Source organism: Hirundo rustica, chromosome 8, assembly GCF_015227805.2.
Source record: "Hirundo rustica isolate bHirRus1 chromosome 8, bHirRus1.pri.v3, whole genome shotgun sequence".
NCBI classification, from domain to species: Eukaryota; Metazoa; Chordata; class Aves; order Passeriformes; family Hirundinidae; genus Hirundo; species Hirundo rustica.
The window spans coordinates 32,599,079-32,616,464 of NC_053457.1; the positions used below are offsets into that span (position 1 = coordinate 32,599,079).

Genomic DNA, 17,386 nt, shown 5'->3' on the forward strand with positions numbered 1-17,386 from the left:
GCCAAGTTTGTGGCTGATCCATTCTCTTTTTGGCCACAGATTCATCTGTCATTCTGAATCTTCTCCCTGCCTAATCTTGGAGGATCTGGAAACACCTCACTCTCCTGTATCTGTTTTTCTCCTAATGAAGTTCTGAGGTGCTCACACAAAGGATCAAGCTGTTGTTGTTCTCATTTTTCAGCTGTGGAAACCAAAAAAACCCAAGCGATGTACCTGAGGTCACACACCAGTGTCAGAAGCAAAAGTAGGTTCTCCATGTCCTCTGTTCCTTCCCAGCCTCTCTCACAAACCCAAAGTGAGCAGTAAAATGAAACAAAGGTTCATAGCAAGAAAAATTGGATTGGAGCCTGCAGCAGCCCAAGACCAACCATGGAGACCCCGTGGCTCAGTAGAAACCCTGGAGTTAATGACCTCTGCAAAACATAACTAAATTCCAAGAAAAAATTAAGTCTTTATTAATTATCAAGACATGAACTAGTAGGAGTGAAGAGCCAGAGTCTTTCGGTCAGATTCATCCAAATCCATCACCTAGCAAAAATTTATATTACGGATAAATACTCCCTAGAAACTAGTCCAATAAATTTTTCCTATCGAAAGAAGTTGTCTTCCTGCTTTATGTATCATTTTAAAGGAAGGTAATTGAATGTAAATTTTCTCCATCTAAAGAGAAATAGACATCCAAATGCATGTATGTGTCTGTGAGTATCCGTGTTTTGGGGATAGTGCTGACATCTGTGTAGGGCATGTTGGACTGAGTCTGACTGACTTCAATAGCTGCTGGAGTGGAAACCAGCACTGATCTCCAACCTGGGGAAAATTCTCCTCAATTCCAGCTTCTTTGTGCATTAGCAATTACTTTCAAATGTTTGAAACTCAATAGCGGTTGCCAAAATCTGAGTTGCCTCCCAAGGAAAAACTCTTAATTTCTTCGTGTTTAGGGGCCAAATATGTGGCTGAACTAAGCTTGATGATAGCTGAGGTTTGGTTTTGGGCAGATCGTGAGTCCGTGTACAGTTAGTGCCTGGAATATGCGCACAGCTGGGACTGTGCTGGGTCTGCGTCTGTGGAGATGTAAAAATATTACTCTTTAAAAGAAGTTGATCTTTCCCACATTTCCTGCTATGGTTAGAGGTGATTTTCTCATTGTTTTGTTCTCAGCTGTCGCAGTGCTTTGAGTCCTCCTACCTGAATGTCTCTTCTTGCAATCATTTTGCAGCCTCATGGGTTGTGTCCACATGAAAAATGGTTGGTTGAGCAAGAGGTTTCTTGGTTTTGACCAGAACAGAAACACGTGAAGTCACTAGAAAGCAACTTTTATGAAGAAAAGCTCATATATACTCATATAAAATCAACCAGATACAAGAGGCCTGGCTGTGAGCAGAAGTAAACTGGTCAATTTGAAGACTTCATGTTTTAATGCCTGTGTAATACAAGTGCCCATTGGCGCTCCGCTGGCTCTGCCAGCTTCCCACTGCCTGTTTTACAGCACGGGCTGCAGGCTCAGGGCCACGCTGAGCTGTCAGATGCAGGACGATGTTTCCTGCAGCCCTGTCCCTGCAGCAGCAAAGAGTGTTGCACTGCTTCGAAACTGCAAGGAGAGGGTTATAAAATTATCGTGCCTGTAAATTCCAGATGCAAGCCATATGATTGCAAAGCCCTGCTCCCCGTGCTTGTTTAAGATGACTCTCTCCTAAGCCTCCTCAACATCTGCCTGGCCTGGAAGTGCAGTTTTCCCCGTGCTCAGTCACACACTCAGTGAACACCTTGTGCTGGGACTAAAAGCTCTTTAAAAAAAAGAAAACAAACCAAACCCAGCATGCAACTGATGAAGTGTTTGCTTAGGATTAGGTGCCGTGGTTAATATAAGCATTAAAAAATGTCTCTGGCCACTGTCCTGTGTCACGGCTGCCTCATATTTCCTCTCCTCTGGAGACGGATGTGCATCTGGTTTGAGTGGCTTTTGTCCTATTCCCTGGCCACAAGAATAAAAAGGAATACTGGGCTTCTAAGGATGGAAAGTTATGCGGCGGTGCTAAATATATCAGCGTTTCTTGGACCTGCGCTTCGGCGAGATAGTGTTGTTCCAGCAGCACTTCCAGCACGAGGGGCAAGGCTGCCTGTGAGGGTTTTTGTTTTGAAACGGGGAGGTGCATCCACGTGTAAGGGCCCGGAGCGCAGCGCTGCCCTTGGGAAGCTGCATCTCCAGGCAGGGCTGAGCCCCTGTGAGCCCTTGGATGCGTCTCCTCTTCCCCGGGGCGATCGAGTTACACGCCTTGAGCTTTGCCATAGTAGCAGAGGAAGGGGGGAGTACAAAGGTTACAGAAAACAAAACATTAATTTTCTTGACCAGCTGTGTTACAGGCAAACTGCAGCTTTATTTATACCCACGGCGTGGTGTCCATAAATCAGGGCTGCTCTCCAGCAAGGCATTTAATGAGAACTATTAAATGATCTCACGATGTACTCATTGTTACCATCTGATAAAAAACAGCGGTCCCTCCGAGGACCAGGACTTTGCAGTTGTAGCTTTTCGTGGGGGAAGGAGGTGTGGAGGGGGGAAAGCCAAGCCCTCAGCAGTGCCAGAGGAGTTCTGCAAAACTCTCTGGGCACATCGTGTTGGGAGGATCCGTCGGCTCAGCCTCCTTGTGCAGATTTCAGTGAGGGACCTGGGCTGTTGATGTGAACGGCCTTCAGAGTTTCTATAACTCCTTTTGTAGAGAAAATAACTGATCTGATCTCTCCCCCACGCGCCACAGTAAGTCGGAATTGCTGTGGAGGTGCGTGCTGCTCTCCCAGGCCTGCACGAGGCTGGACCCCAGCCCGTGGTGCACGGGGAATCCCAGAATAGTTTGGGTTGCAAGGGACCTTAAAGCTCATCTAATTCCAACCCCCTGCCATGGGCAGGGACAATTTCCACAAGCCCAGGTTGCTCTGGCCTGGAGCAGGGAGTCAGGGAGCTCCACAGAACCCTGCCCAGACCCTGCCTGTCTCCCATCCTGTTCTCACTGTTGGTGGCAGTCCAAGCCAAAGGGACCATGCCCGATGCAGTGTGGCATCCTGGAGGCTCCCTGGGGCTTGTCCCCACGTGCTGAGGGGGGCACAGGTCTATCTGCAGCCCTCTGGAGCTCCCCCCAGATTTTCAGGCGGGAAAGGCTGGATCTGATGGCTGCACAGAGCCCCATGAGGCTCCTTTGTCACGAGCGTACCCAAGCACTAAAATCACAGGGATGGCTAATTTATGTGAGAAGTTTTTCTTTGAATCAGTGGGGAGGACGCTGTGCCCAGTGCCTTGCCCCTCTCCAAGTGCTTAATTGCTAATCAGAGGCTGGATTCGGCAGCTCCCATTCTCTGGCACTGTCTGTCTCCATCAATAAAACTGGAGAGGCTCTTGCTTTACAACAAAGATGTTTATCTTGCCCGAAGTTGTGGGAAGCTGTAGGAGGCTGTCCTTTCTTACTGCAGAGCTCTAATGGAGTAAACAGTTGCTGTTACTTAGTTTGCAGCCAGAATTTTTCTGAATGGGGGCTGGGAGGAGGATCCCTTAATTAATCCTTTGGGAAAGTGGTTGGGACTCTGGTTTGCTGTTCTGGGTTTGTATCTATCTTGCATCTCCCAGATGCAGGGTAGTGAAACCCAGGTCCAAATGTCACCTTGCATTTCTGCATTCCTCTGATGGGTAATTTTCCTTCCTCCTTCAAGCCACTTGCCCCTTTTTCTGGGATGGAGCTGGATGGTCTTTAAGGTCCCTTCCAACCCAAACCATTCCATGGTTCTATAATATATTTTTTGCCCTTTCCCTGGGGAGGAAACAGCTGTTTGTGAGTGGCAGCATGGTTTAACATTGACTGGCTAATTATTAAATTCAAATATAAACAATCATAAAACCCGCAGAGTAGATTGCATATGTGATGAGCTGCTCAAGCAACTTGTACCAAACACATGTGGTATTCTTAAATGTTCATTGCTTTCTCAGGACATTCCCATTTGCAGGGACTTCAGACAACTCCAGGCTGCCCTGCTGTTTTTTTTCCATCCATGTGAGAGTATGAAATGAGATTAAGGTGCGTAAATAGGTCTGGAGGAAGGTTTTCCATTAGCTGCAGGTCGTAATTTATGGTGGGAAAGCAACTGGCAATTAAACTCTTTACATTGCGGGGCATTAATGTATAGTGCTGTAAGTTAGAACATTTCCTTTAATGTTTTACTTGGTGAAGATGAAGTCTCTCCCTTTATGATCTGGTAAAGCCCTTTCCACACAAGGGCTTGGGTGGTTTGTTTCAAAAAAATTCTTTGAGTTTTTATATATTATATATATTTTTATATATTTTTATATATTATATTCATATATATGTAGCACACAACCCTCAAGCCACTACTTAATTTTAGACTGAGGAAAAACATCAGAGGATTGATCGGCCCTCCACAGATTGCTCTGTGCTGCTTTGAATGCAATTTGAAGGGGATTGGGTTATTGTTGGGTTGTTTTTAACTCCATAGACAAATATCTCCACCCTGAAATGCCTTTGGAATGTAGCAGTATGTGCAGACCACAGTCTTGGCTGTCCCACCTCCAGTACAAAGTAGACCTTTGAAGTATTTTGAGTATTAGATTTTCTCAAAGGTATTGAGCATGGTATGTAAATAAACTTCATTTAAGCCAGGTTGGGTTACAGGAGCACAGCTAAAACCAGTATTATGGGCTGTTCATTATGGGCTGTTCATTCTACAAAGGATCAGTCTTCACTTGAAGCTGATGCAAAGGGAGGAAACTGGTCTCAACCACAATGCTCAGAATAAAAGCAAATACTGCAGATACCAAGGTGAAGCAGTTGCCATGCCACTGCTCTTGTTTGTTTGGGGTTTTTCCTCCTCTGTTCTAAAGCTGTCAAGTCTTTTTTATTGATTTCACGGCTAAGAAATGTCCCCAGTTCAGTCTGATCCTAGGAAATGGGGAAGCCTTGCCAGCCACACAGGAGGTGGAGAAGCCCCTGGGCACCCCTTTCATTCCCAGCCCGCTTGGGCACCTTGCACAGCCTGATCCTTGGCTTCTGGTCTGACTCAGAAACCATCTCAGCCCTACGAGGGTGGATGTGGCAGCGTTTGAAGGCAGCAGTGGTGTTCTGAGTGTGCCAGGTGTGGTACAAACCCATCCTGCTGGATGATTTTGTGGTTCCAGGCTGCAGTTTGCACGTGTGGTAACGGCCAGCAATAAACTGCCGTGGGAGATGTCCAGTCAGTCCCACAAAAACTAATTTAAAAAAGCTATTTGGAGGTGGCCATAGTATTTGTTAACTGTTGTATTTATGAAAGTAGAAGGAACTGACAGATAAAGTGATGCTGGAAGATGTGCAAGTTAGCACAGGACACAGACTGAACCTGTGCAACTCCTGAACTGAAACCAAGCATCCCCAATGCTTCACTGCCCAGACCCAAGTATTCATCACTCAGCTGTTGCAAATTTGGGATTTTCTCTTTGACAGCATACAGCAAAATCCCCGTTGACGTGACTGGGACTCGGTACTTGACAAAACCCGTGGAAGGCTTCAGCCGGGGGCTGGCTCTGAGTCTGCACTGAGCACACAGCAGGGGACACACGAGCAGCCTCCGTGCGAGGAGCTGGAGCTCAGAGCTGGAAGGAAGCAGGTACAAACCTTGGCCTGTTCTCCCTGTCCAGGCAGAGGGCTGGGCGCCAGGAGCGCGGGGGTTTCATCCCTACGCCAACAGTGCTAGTTCAGCGCGCTTTCCGTCATCCGTTCCCAAGCGCGAGCCTAGATGTGGTTTGACACCTTGAGAAATGCGCTCGCCGGCTTCCCCCAGCCCGGCGCTCCCTCCTGCGTCCTGCAGGGGTGGAGGAGAGCCAGGAGGAGGAGGAAGAGGCCGCAGCCATCCCTGCAGCACTCGTGTTTCCAGGTGCACGTTTCCTGCGGCGCTTCCAAGGAGCCTGAGATCCCTGGACGCAGCGCGGTCCGTGAGCGCGGCGTGCCCTCGTCCTTTGAGCAGCTTCCCACCTTTGTCAGCCTCACGTGCAGAGGACATCCTGCCTTCCTCAGGGGGGAGGCAGCCTCCCCTGAGCTCCTCATTGCCAGTTCAGAAATGAAAGGTTGCTGTTGCTGGTCCCTACAGAACTGGGTGGTTTTCTGCTGAATTTAGGATCTTCCTTCCCAGCGACCCTGTTCAATATCCTGGAGGCTGCAGGCACATGGCACAAAGTTTCCTTCATTGCTTGCTCAACAGCTCAGCAAACCTGGGTTTTTTCACCTGTGAAACAAAGCAAAAAGCAAACCTGATAGCTCCATCACCTCATAGAATCGTGGAATAGTTTGGATTTGAAGGGACCTTAAAAACTATCTTGTTCTACCCCCTGCCATGGGCAGGGACACCTTCCACTGTCTCAGGCTGCTCCAAGCCTCTTGAACACTTCCAGATATTGGTAAATGTATCTCCCTATCAAATGAAGTTTCATTTCCCTGGCACTGTGGTCATGGAAGGGAAGGCAGGCAGACATTCAGGCCATGCAAACTTCCAAAGGGATTATGAAGATCTCATTTACAGGGTTGCTTAAGCAAATGAGCCATAATTTGGAATAACTTTAGTAAAGTTTCTTCTTTAGAAGGGGCAGGTGTTTCTGAGGAGTAGGGCTGAGTTATCTGAGTGGTTCTGTGGGCTCAGCTGTCTCTGAGCCCTTCCAGAGGGCATAAATCATGCACTGGCTCAAAGCCGAGGCAGAACTCCTGGGGTTTAGCCCAAATATGTATTTTCTTTTGTTATATCAGTTCAGCATGAGCCCATTTAGAAGCAGGTGGGTTCCTGACATCCTCGGGTGAGGTTGGATGTAACATTCCTATCTGGAATCTGGTCTGGGAAGAGAAGTCATACAGACCCCATGCCATTGCCTTGTCCAGGCTGAACAATTTTTGCAGACAAAAATACAAATTGTGCCTCAGTTTTCTAGTGTAGGTGCTTTTTTGGCTTCCCACGTGAGAAAGGGTTTTGGAGCAGGGTGGTGCTGGTTCCCAACACGTGTATGAATTGGCTGTTCCTGCCCTTTGGAAGGAGAACTGGCTGCATGTCTGTCTGCTTGGGTTTCCTGGGAGTGGCACAGATAACTCATAGTTTCATTCTCATTTAAAATTAAAGCTGATTTAGTGAGCAGCATCTGGAGACAAATACTGTTCTCCTTAGGGTAGCTCAAATTCTTCTTTGGTGAGAAACAGTCTTTTAAAGCTGTAACTTGGAGTGTCTTGTCTCGAGGGTTGCATTATCAGTGCCAATCGGGCCTAATACTTTTAAAGTCAAACTTCTCCAAAGAGCATTTGAAACCTGAAATTAGGAGTTCTTTCTTCTATAATCTGCAAAGCTCCTTTCTTTGCTAGAATCTGCATCTGCCAGAGTTCTGTGACTTAAATCTCCATGAGATGCTTTGCAAACGTAGAAGCCAGCATTCATTTTACACCTTTCATAGGGATTTTGTAAGTGATGTATTAAAGAAAAGCAATGAAATATTCTCTTAGGCTGAGGTCTTTAAAAGTATCTAACAGGGTAAGATGTCTGAGCCCACTGAGCTTTGCATTCAACCCTTGAAATTAATCTCTCTCACTCCTGTGTAATATTAAATCTGATTAATAGCTAATGCATCAGCTCCATTTAAGATGCACATCTGTTTGTGTGCATGCACAAAGAAAATATTTATGTCCAGATTCTTTCTCAGGGGCGTTTAAAATTATTTTCTACTGAATTGAGTAAGGTCATCTGGCAGAGCTGAGCAGGTCATCAATAATTAATCCAGGCAGGCAGAGCTGAGTCTCAGGGTGCTTGCAAACACCCTGTTAGGCTGGATAGTTTGGCAGAGCAGGGGCAATTCTCAGATTTTCTCAGAAAACAAGCAAATGTGCGTTTCACTTTTGAGGGGGAGAGGGAGGCTTTGCTTTTATTGGAAACAGCTGTGCTGTGCTTGCGCTGCAGCACTTGGTGCATCCACATGCACAGTCAGAGCTTCTGGTCCCCCAGTGCCCCCCAGCCCAGCCAGGGCTCATTGCCTGACACCAGCATGCCTGGCACTCGTGGCTCATTCCCACCCTGTGCTCACAGCCTGCAGGAACACGACGGCTTGGATTTGTCTCACTAAACTTCATCTAAACTTTATGAAAAGATAGATTTTTTTACACCTAACCCTGGCTGTCCAAGAACTGGCTCTGGGACATGAGCTTGTCATCTGGTTTAAATAGTCAGCAGGGAAAAGAATCGTCTCTTCCAGAGGTTATTTCCTCTCCAGACTTTGTTATCTAAGAAACTGGGACGAACACAGGGTGGATAAGAAGGGGGAAGAAAGCTGGTGAGGGGTCTGGAGCACGAGTACCGTGAGGAGCAGCTGAGGGAGCTGGGAAAGGGCTGAGCCTGGACAAAAGGAGGCTCAGGTGGAACCTTGTGGCTCTGCACAAGTCCCTGACAGGAGGGGACAGCTGGGGGGGTCGGGCTCTGCTCCCAGGGAACAGGGACAGGAACAGAGGAAAGAGCCTCAAGCTGGGCCAGGGGAGGTTCAGGGTGGATATCAGCAGGAACTTCTTCATGAAAAGAGCTGCCCAGGGCAGTGTGGAGTCCTCATCCCTAGAGGGATTTAAAGGACCTGTAGATGTGTTACTTAGGGACATGGGTCAGTGGTGGCCTTGGCAGTGCTGGGGGAACAGTTGGACTCAATGATCTCAGAGACCTTCTCAACCTGAGTCATTCTGTGGTTGTGTGTGTGCTGTCCCCTTTTCCCCTGGAGTGACCTCTCCGTCTGTCCTGAGCAGGAGGCTCCTCAGGAGGCTCAGGTGACCAGCTTGGGCAGAGCATCTTGTTTTTGGACAGATAAGCTCTGGGTGAAAGGGGTCTGGGTCAGACTGATGGGAAACCTCAGGTGACTGAGGGTGAATGTTCACCTCTGCAGTAGCAGGAGCATTTTGTGCTCTCTAATGTTTATGTTTCCTCTGGCTGTTGGGGTTGGCCTGACAGAGTGCATTGAACAAATATCAGCAGTGCACTCCATCAGTGTGTAAGATGGATTGGAGAGGTTTCCATGGGGCTGAGGAGGGCAATCCCTGATGCAGTAGCTACCTTCCACCTGTGTCTTCTCAGGAGTCAAATCCAGCATCCATCACCCAGCAGGGAGCCAGGCTTTTGAGCCACGGTGGCTTCACCTCTGGTTCAGGGTTGGATGGGCCCACAGCGGCTCAGAGCCCACAAAACACCTGGACTATGGGCAGAGAAGAAGGGACCAGAGCCCCCTGAGGCAGGAGGGGCTGACTGGGTGTCCCCCCATAACGTGCCCACCATGTTCCAGCTCTCCCTGCCGTGCCAGCTGTTCCCAGGACACGTGTGCAGCTGTTTTGGGATTAGCTGGCTGGGAACCAGTCCAAAACCAGATCAGGCCTGTGTGCTGCTCCCTCTCCTCCACCATAATGCTGGTATGCACACTTTTAATGCCTGGCCCCTGCTGAACTGCTCTGGCTGTGCAAGATGAGAGAGCTGTGCAGTTTTGACAGGAAAATTGCTGCCCAGATGCCGGAACACCAATGCTCTGCTTGTTTAAATATTTGTTCAAACCAGCTTGACTTTCCAGTGCATTTTTCCATGAGGGATTTTGGAGGTAAGGGAAAGAAGTCAGCACTAATAAAATCTCATGCTCTGGTGTAATGACATGAGAGCATTTAGCCAGGAGTACCCTCTGTCCCGACAGCAGCGCTTCTCATCACGTCTCCCCATCGCCATCCTGCCTTCCTCCGCGCCTGTTTCTTGCTGTATAGATGTGTCTGTGTCCTCTCCACAGACTTCCAGGACTTTTAATCTCCGGAGCTCTTAATCTGGCATGTTCACATGTGCTGGGTTTCCTGAGAGAGAAAATAAATAGGGATGGGTGGAGGAAAAGAGCCGCCATCCTCCGCTTCCTCAGCGCCGTGCGCGCGGAGGGGAGGGTGCCCTGCATCCTGAAGAAATGCCAGGAGCTGGGACTGCTCAAGGGTTAATTTGCAATCACCACGAGTGACAGTCATGCCTGTGGAGAGGAGTACGGGAAATACTTGTGCTGACTCTCTCTCCCAAGCTTTTTCTGTGAAACCCATGGAATTTTGCTCCTGCCTGCCTCCAGCTCCTGATCTGTTCTCCCACCTCTGGTCATTTCACTTCTTCATTTTGGCAAAGTCCCACTTGCTCTCCCTGAACCTCTTCATATCTGTGGTTACAATCCCCATTTCCAGCCTATCCCTTGCCTCCCAAAGTGATGTCCTGCACCAGATCTTGGCAGTTTTAAAAGACCTGGTGGAAAACCTGGTGGAGCAGAATGCAGCAGGGACACCAAGCACTCCTCATGCATCTCTTTCAGCCCTGCCAGTGCTCTCAGCACCCTCTTCTAAGCAGTTATTTCTGGAATTGCGTAGCTGAGATCTTTGGTTAGAGCATCTCCATGCAGCCCACTGATTAGAAACTAACGAATTCCAGTTAAACACTTTCAATTAAATTTTCAGCACGTGTGTGTTTGAAAAGTACAAGTGTTGACCCCAAGAAGCGTATTGAGATTAAGGAAAACAGGAATCTGGGGAATGGCAACCTTCCAGTGCCTAAAAGGGATGCAGGAGACCTGGAGAGGGGATTTGGACAGATCCTGGAGTGACAGGTTAAGAGGGAACTGCTTCCCACTGCCAGAGGGCAGGGATGGATGGGATTTGGGAAGGAATTTTTGGCTGTGAGGGTGCTGAGGCCCTGGCACAGGGTGCCCAGAGCAGCTGTGGCTGCCCCTGGATCCCTGGCAGTGTCCAAGGCCAGGCTGGATGGGGCTTGGAGATGGGGAGATGGAAGGTGTCCCTGCCCATGGAACGAGATGATCTCTATGGTCCTTTCTGACACAAACCATTCGTAGCATTTGGCAATTTAATTTAATTTTATTTTTAGGTAAACTATGCAGAAGGATAACTCCCCATGCCCTCAATCTTAGAACTGTCCACGTGTGGAGATATATTACCTGGAGAAGTGTTGGATTTTAAGCTGGTTTGTTCTGCTCAGTTAAAACTGCAGCCGTTTAACATGAATGGGAACAATTAAGTCTCAAGCCCACAGACTTCCTTCAGGTGTTAGCAAACAATTTGGATGTAATTTCTACACGTTTGTGGATGCTTGAATTTAAATGAGTCACAATTAAACACAATTAGTGGTGTGTGAAGTTCTGGGAGGCAAGAGAAGAGCAGTGGAGGATGCTGGTTTGCTCTGACACAGGTTTGCTTTCTTGGAGCTCTCCAAAATCCAGTCTCTTAACCACAAAAGCCTCTCTTCCTATCCTCGGGATCTGACCATGATATGACAGGGTCCAGGTATGGGGTTTCCTGGAGCTCTGGGAGCTGCTCCAGCCCTGGGTGCTGTTACTGATTTTGGTGCAGCTTTTTCTGTTATTTTATGATCAGGAAATGTGCTTTACAACCATCCCTCAGCTGTCCATCAGGGACCTGTCAGTCACTGTGATTTATCTGGGTTTTCAGTGCCAAACTGATTGAATTGCATGTTTCACAAAAGAAAAAAAAAAAAGAGAGAGAGTTTCACTCATGGCACCAAGTCTAATGATTGCATCTTTCCAAAGCAACCAGCAAAGGTTACAGTGTCTGTGTGCATTTTTTATAAAGAAAACCTTGTTAAACCCGGTCTTGCGTATTTTACAGCCATGGTAAGAGCCCCTGAAGAATATGCTGTCAGGAGAAATGGTCCCAGGCTTTTTTATCTCACTTTACGGAGCAGGAGTTGGTGCTGTTTAATCAGGGAGTTGGTGGGAAGTCTGGATGGTGACACAGAGATGCCTTGGTCGAACAGAGGGTGAGTTGTGGGGTGGGATCTGCTGTGTGACAAAAGTGGCACTGCTGGGGAGCTCAGTGGGACAGCAGAGCTGGGGTCAGGTTTGCCAAACGACTGCAGCTCCGTGGCACTGGAGTGTGGCACCATTTGTCTTTTTCAAATTCACTTTGGTGCCTTCCTTTTGCCCTGCTTGGTGTTTTTCCAGCCTACCCCGATTCCTGAAGGGCTGTGTAAGAGCTAATTTTAACCTGTGATACCCGTCAGGTGTCGAGCAATCCCCACCTGCTCTCACTCTCCCAAATCAAGTTCCAGCAGGTCTCAGACTGAGCTGGATCCCGACGCTGTTCCCATCCCTGTGACCGTGACTATCCAATGTCAGCTTCCTCCCCTGGGGCTTTTATCTGTTAAATATTTTGCCCGTGCAGTAACCCAGCTGTTTCCCTTTTTGTTCCCCATCTGTTTTGCTGGAGAAGAGCACAAGAAGGCCATTCTGGCCAGTGTGTGCAGTTTTCCTGGGACAGCATGAGGGGAGGGCCTGGAGCTCAGACATCTCCTCTTAGCTCCTGGTGGGATGGTTTGCTCCCAGCTCGTAGGGACCCAGTCACATTCCATGTTCTGCAGGTCCAGGTCCCTTCCCAGCAGCGATTCCCCGTGACAGTGCCCTTGGAATTGGCTGACAGCACCCTCCAATCCTCTGCTCAACCCACAGACTGCACCTGGAACCTCGACTGCAGTGGGAAGCAAAAGATTTAACTCAAAGTCTGTGGGTTTGGGGTCGTGTCTCTATCATCTTTCCTCTGTGTTTGCTTCAAAGACTCCTAGTAGTTCCTGAAAGGACCAGGCAAGCCAAGCACAGACCCCTTCATCCCTCAGAGATGTTCAGCTCCATCTGGGTGAACCGTCCCAGAAAATTGCGCAGAAGTTGGAACAACTCAAGGCCATTCCTGGTAGCTGAGTCTAGGCAGGGAATCCAACCTGTCAGAACAGACTTATCCGAGTGGAAATCCAACCCACACAGTAAGTGAACCTTTCTACTCTTGCAGAGGCTGATTTTTTAAATCAGCCCCTTACAATTTGTTTTTATGCTTCACCAGGAGGAAGCCATCACTTTCTAACCAGCAGTAATTCAGATACTAGAGTTTCCCTGATAGCTTCTCTTCCCAAATGAAGAGTTAGAATTGCAGAGCCCTGCTGCTTCTTGGTGTCTCCAAATTCAGCACTGACCTGAACCAAGCAGTTCAGTATGGGCTGAGGCTCAGGGCACCGGGGGCCACAGAGCTGTTGCAGCCCTGGCAGTGATAAGTGGCCCCTGGGAGAGGAGGATGTTCACTCACCTCCTGAGGAGCATCTGATGGAGATCCACTTGAGTAACTGGAGCCTCAAGACCACTGAGCAGCATCCCGTTAAAAATAGTTGATATTGTTCATGTGCTGTGATGCCCTGGTCCTTTTGGGTGGCTTTTCTTTTGAGGAACACATCCTCCTAACATCACCCTGTGTCCCCATAAGGACCAGGAAGGACCACCCTGCATTTCAGAGGGATCCTGTGCTAAGCCACTCCTTTCCCTGACCCTGTTGTGTGCCAGCAAGGTGGCCACCAAAGGCAGTGCTGAAGTGTCACATTTCACAGTGCCATGGCCAATCTGGGCTGGGAAATTGTGTGCACTTCCAGGCCCTGGTGCTCAGCCACTCCAAGGAATCCTGCTTTTCAGAAGTGAGTGTTTCCCAGGCTGTAGTTGATTTTTCACAAGCGAGTTTGGGCACTGGCCAGGAGTGCTGACAGCTCAATGTTCAGCTGCAGTATATAATTTTCTGTCATTTTGATTTATGCTCTTCTCTGCAACCAGAGTCCCATGTGAGAAAAAAAGTCGGAAGGAGTCTGTCCTAAAGTTAGCTCAATGCTAACTTCTTCAACTGACCTAGCAAATTAAAGATATTTTTAGACGGGTTTTTAAATTAATTTATTTATTTCTGGAATATGAAAGAAGAAAGCATTAAAAAGCAACCTTCACTGTCAGTTCTGTGACCTGCAGTTGCCATGGGGTTGCTGTCGCTGAAAGAGAAGCTGAGCTGGACCTGTGAGACCAAGATCTGCTCTTGGCTCAAACTTCCACCTGCATCCAGTGACCTTGTCCAGGGAGGTTCTGCCATGAGCTCCAGAATGCTTCTTCCCCTCAGGGCACCTTGAAACTCTCAGTGGCTGGTTTCTCTTAAAAAAAGCCCAAATTCCCCAGAGAAGAGGCTGGTGTAGAGCCGTGTTCTCTGCTTTCTCTGGACAACAGAATAAGGGCTCATCCTCCAGCGTCTTGGCTTTGCCCAGGGGTTTTATGGCACAGCTCTCTCTTTGCCTCACTTCTGGCACCCAGACTTGGGCTCCTGAGTTGTTTTGCTGCGTTTGGGGCTTTGTTTCTTGGCGCTAGAGTTCGGGGATTATTGCTTGCAGTTCCCTTTCCTCAGATGCTTCAAGAGCAGCTCTGAGGCACAGGGGGGAACAAACCCATCCCCTGGCTGTTTTTGTGAGCCACAAAATGCCTGTGAGACAAAGGAAGGGGCCACATGAAACAGGAATTGTGGTGGCACCGACAGGGACAAAAGCTCCACGCACAGCCCTAGGAAAAGGCAGGAGAGCAGGGAAGTGTGTTTATTCCAGCTCTCTGCTTTCCTGCTGAGTTCAGACAACTTTATTTATTGTGCTTTAATATTAGCTTGAGTGGAGCCAGGAGTGTGTTGTGATCCCGTGGTATTTGGGCAAATGGGTAAAAATACTTTATTTCATGTATGTTCATATCCATACACAGACACCGTTTTCACAGGACACATTAAGGGTGTGCTGGACTTTTCCTTGATGGCTGGCATTTAGCAGCTGAGTTACAGATGGATTTCTGTGTAGTCAGCACAGATATTAATCACAAAATCCTTTTAATAGATCAAAGAGTGCTGTGTAATTGAAAATTTCTTGTAGAGGCGTTCGTTTCAAGCAGTTCTTAAAATTTCCTCCTGATGTGTAATCGAGGAAAGGAACGTTATTCAGGGTGTAAAATGCAAAGAGAAGTCTTGTTCGTTGCTTTATTTAGTCCTCCACTCAAATTAAGGATTAGTGACAAGAAATTGATGTTTTACTGTGTGCCCCAAGTTATTTTTGTGTTCTTCAGAGCTGCTTGGTTAAATCAGGAGTGAGCAGTAATTACCACTGAAGGGATGGATACACACTGGATTTTTACTTGCTTTATGTGTGAAGGTTTTTCTCCATGAGCAAACTCTTTTTCAGTTGAGAAAAACCTAAAAACCATTCTCATTGCTCCCTAGCCCTGTAACAAGATAGAATTTGGATATTTAAAAGAAGACCCATCCACCCTTTAAATAAGATGCAGAATCTGTTTCAGGGAGCCTGGTGCTGGGCATGGCTTTGCAGGTGACACAAGGAAAGATGAACACCAGCTGAAAACACAAAAATATTTCATTTTTCCTAGCTCCTAGCAAAACTTTGCAGCAAGTAAAGCCTCAAGCACACAAGTGTGGGCTTCCAGAAGAGGCCGTGCCTCTGTGAGGAGCTCACGGGCTTGGACGTGAGGAGCACGGCTGGGAAAAGAGCAGGAAGGAAACAGCCCTGGGGAGCTTCAGCGCTGGGACTGAAGAAATGATTTGGTGCTTGTACAGACAAGTGCTCACCAAATCCTGCACATCATTAATAATAATAATAATCATCCCTCTGCCTCCCCTGCATCCGATGGGAAATGCATCTTCCCCACGGGGAGGCTGTGCTAAATAAAGGCTTGCCCTTCCCAGGGAGCAGGAGAGGTGGGAGGTGGACATTTGGGCTCCCATCTCTTTCCCAAAGGAAGGTCATTCAGTGTATGAAGTACATATGTTTTCCCTTCAGCAGCTGTTGGGTTTCTCAGCCCAAGAGCCGTAAGAGGGCCGTGAGGTTTGGAAAATTTCTGCCTCCCACATCTGCCCCCCTCCCCACCAGCAGTGCTGCTGAATCAGCAAAATGGGACTGTGCAGCTGCGCCTCGTTAGGCCACTGCTGCTAATTAAGCATTGGCAAAAAGATGGCTTCAAGTCACTCTGCTTTGGGGTGGTGACTTGGTGGAGGGTGAGACTGAACCTTCTTCTGGTGGTGCTGCAAGCCACCACTGCTGGGTTTGCAGGAGTCCTGCAAAATTAAACCCTGGCAGAACCTTCCTTTTCACTGAAGTGGTGAGAAGACTTCCTGTGCCTCTAGGTCGAAAGGGAATTGCTCTTTACCCATTTCTGGATAAAAACTGTGGGAGTATAACTATTTGTGAGTTTGTAGGGTTGCAGGTTTGCAGTGAGGTGTCGTTCCAGTGATCCCTGTCCAGTGCTGCTGTTGCCTGGATGAAGAAGTGCCATGTAAAATGCAGTGCACTGCCTTGGACTGGTTCATTAACTAAGGGGAGATTCTCTTCCAGTTGAGGCTTTGCAAAGTTTTGCCGAGCTCATTTGCACAGAGGGCATAGGATCCACCTGGGCGTGTGGGAGAGAGGAACGGGGGAAATGAACAGAAGAGGGAGGAATGTGAAGCTCGGGGGTGCTCCATTGGCTCTGCGGGCAGCAGGGACATGGGGCCTCTTTGGGATCCTGCCCTTGCCCAGCTGTGCCCCTCTGTCCCCTCCCAGGCCGTCGGATGAAAACCACCCCGAGGTGAAGCCCGATGCCTACGTGAACAACCTGGCCGAGGCCGTGGACATCATCCTCCAGCAGCTGTAGATGCCAGCAGGAGCAGGGATGAACCCCTCCATGCAGCCCCTCCACGGAACCCCTTCATCCTCTCCCACCTCCATCTCACCTTAAGGAACCCAGCCCAGCCTGGTCCAGGGTAGTGGGCACCCGAAATATTTCACATAATGATACTAAAATGATCTGCTGACCTCTCATCCAAGGGAACACCAAACCTGCTGGCCCCTGGCAAGTCTTGAATTTCCTGCCCTTGGTGCCTGTGTGGGGCCTCAGCCTCCTCTGGGTGATGCTGGGGGGCCGTTCCCCCTTTTTATCTTTGCTCACACCGGGAACCCAGCCTGGAGGTGGGAAACAGAGAACCTGGGCACCCTCTCATGGATGGATTTACCTGTTTAACTCACGTGTACTGTGCCTTTTGGGGTGCCTGGGATGGGATGGGATGGGGGATGTCCCTGGGTGACACAAAACCTCTGGGGAGGGGACAGCCCCACCGTGGTTCTGCCAGGATCAGCCCTGGCTGAGGGCACAGGAATCCAGTAACACATTAAGGAATAACTGCACCATCCTGTCAGGAATAAACCCTGTCCTTTGGATCTGGCCCCTTTGTCCTCGTGTTCAGTTGGATCTGCACTGGCAGGGATGTTTACAGGACCTGAAATGCTTTTCCCTACCTGGAGAAGCTGGAAAAGGCCGTGGCACTGATGGTCTTCGCCTTCCCTCTGCAGGGGGGGTGTTGTGAGCACCCGTGGCTGTGTGGGAAGGGGGTGTGGGATTCCTGCTTCCCCATTAAAATCCTGGGTGTGCAATCCCTGTGCCACGGAGCTGTGGGGCTGAGTCAGACACAGCTCCAGCTGAAAATGGACTTTTCACAATGTA

The 17,386-nt window shown here is 48.6% G+C and overlaps 1 protein-coding gene across 2 annotated transcripts in view; it reads left to right on the forward strand.

Annotated features, from left to right (window-relative positions):
- LHPP (phospholysine phosphohistidine inorganic pyrophosphate phosphatase) overlaps window positions 1–17,108 on the forward strand; it is a 71,611-nt gene extending 54,503 nt beyond the window's left edge. For both annotated transcript variants that reach the window (XM_040071475.2, XM_040071480.2), the window contains one exon: window positions 16,450–17,108. In XM_040071475.2, the coding sequence (XP_039927409.1) occupies window positions 16,450–16,540 (91 nt within the window). In that variant the 3' untranslated portion in view covers window positions 16,541–17,108. The remainder of the gene's footprint in view (window positions 1–16,449) is intronic.
- The last annotated feature ends 278 nt before the right edge of the window (window positions 17,109–17,386 follow it).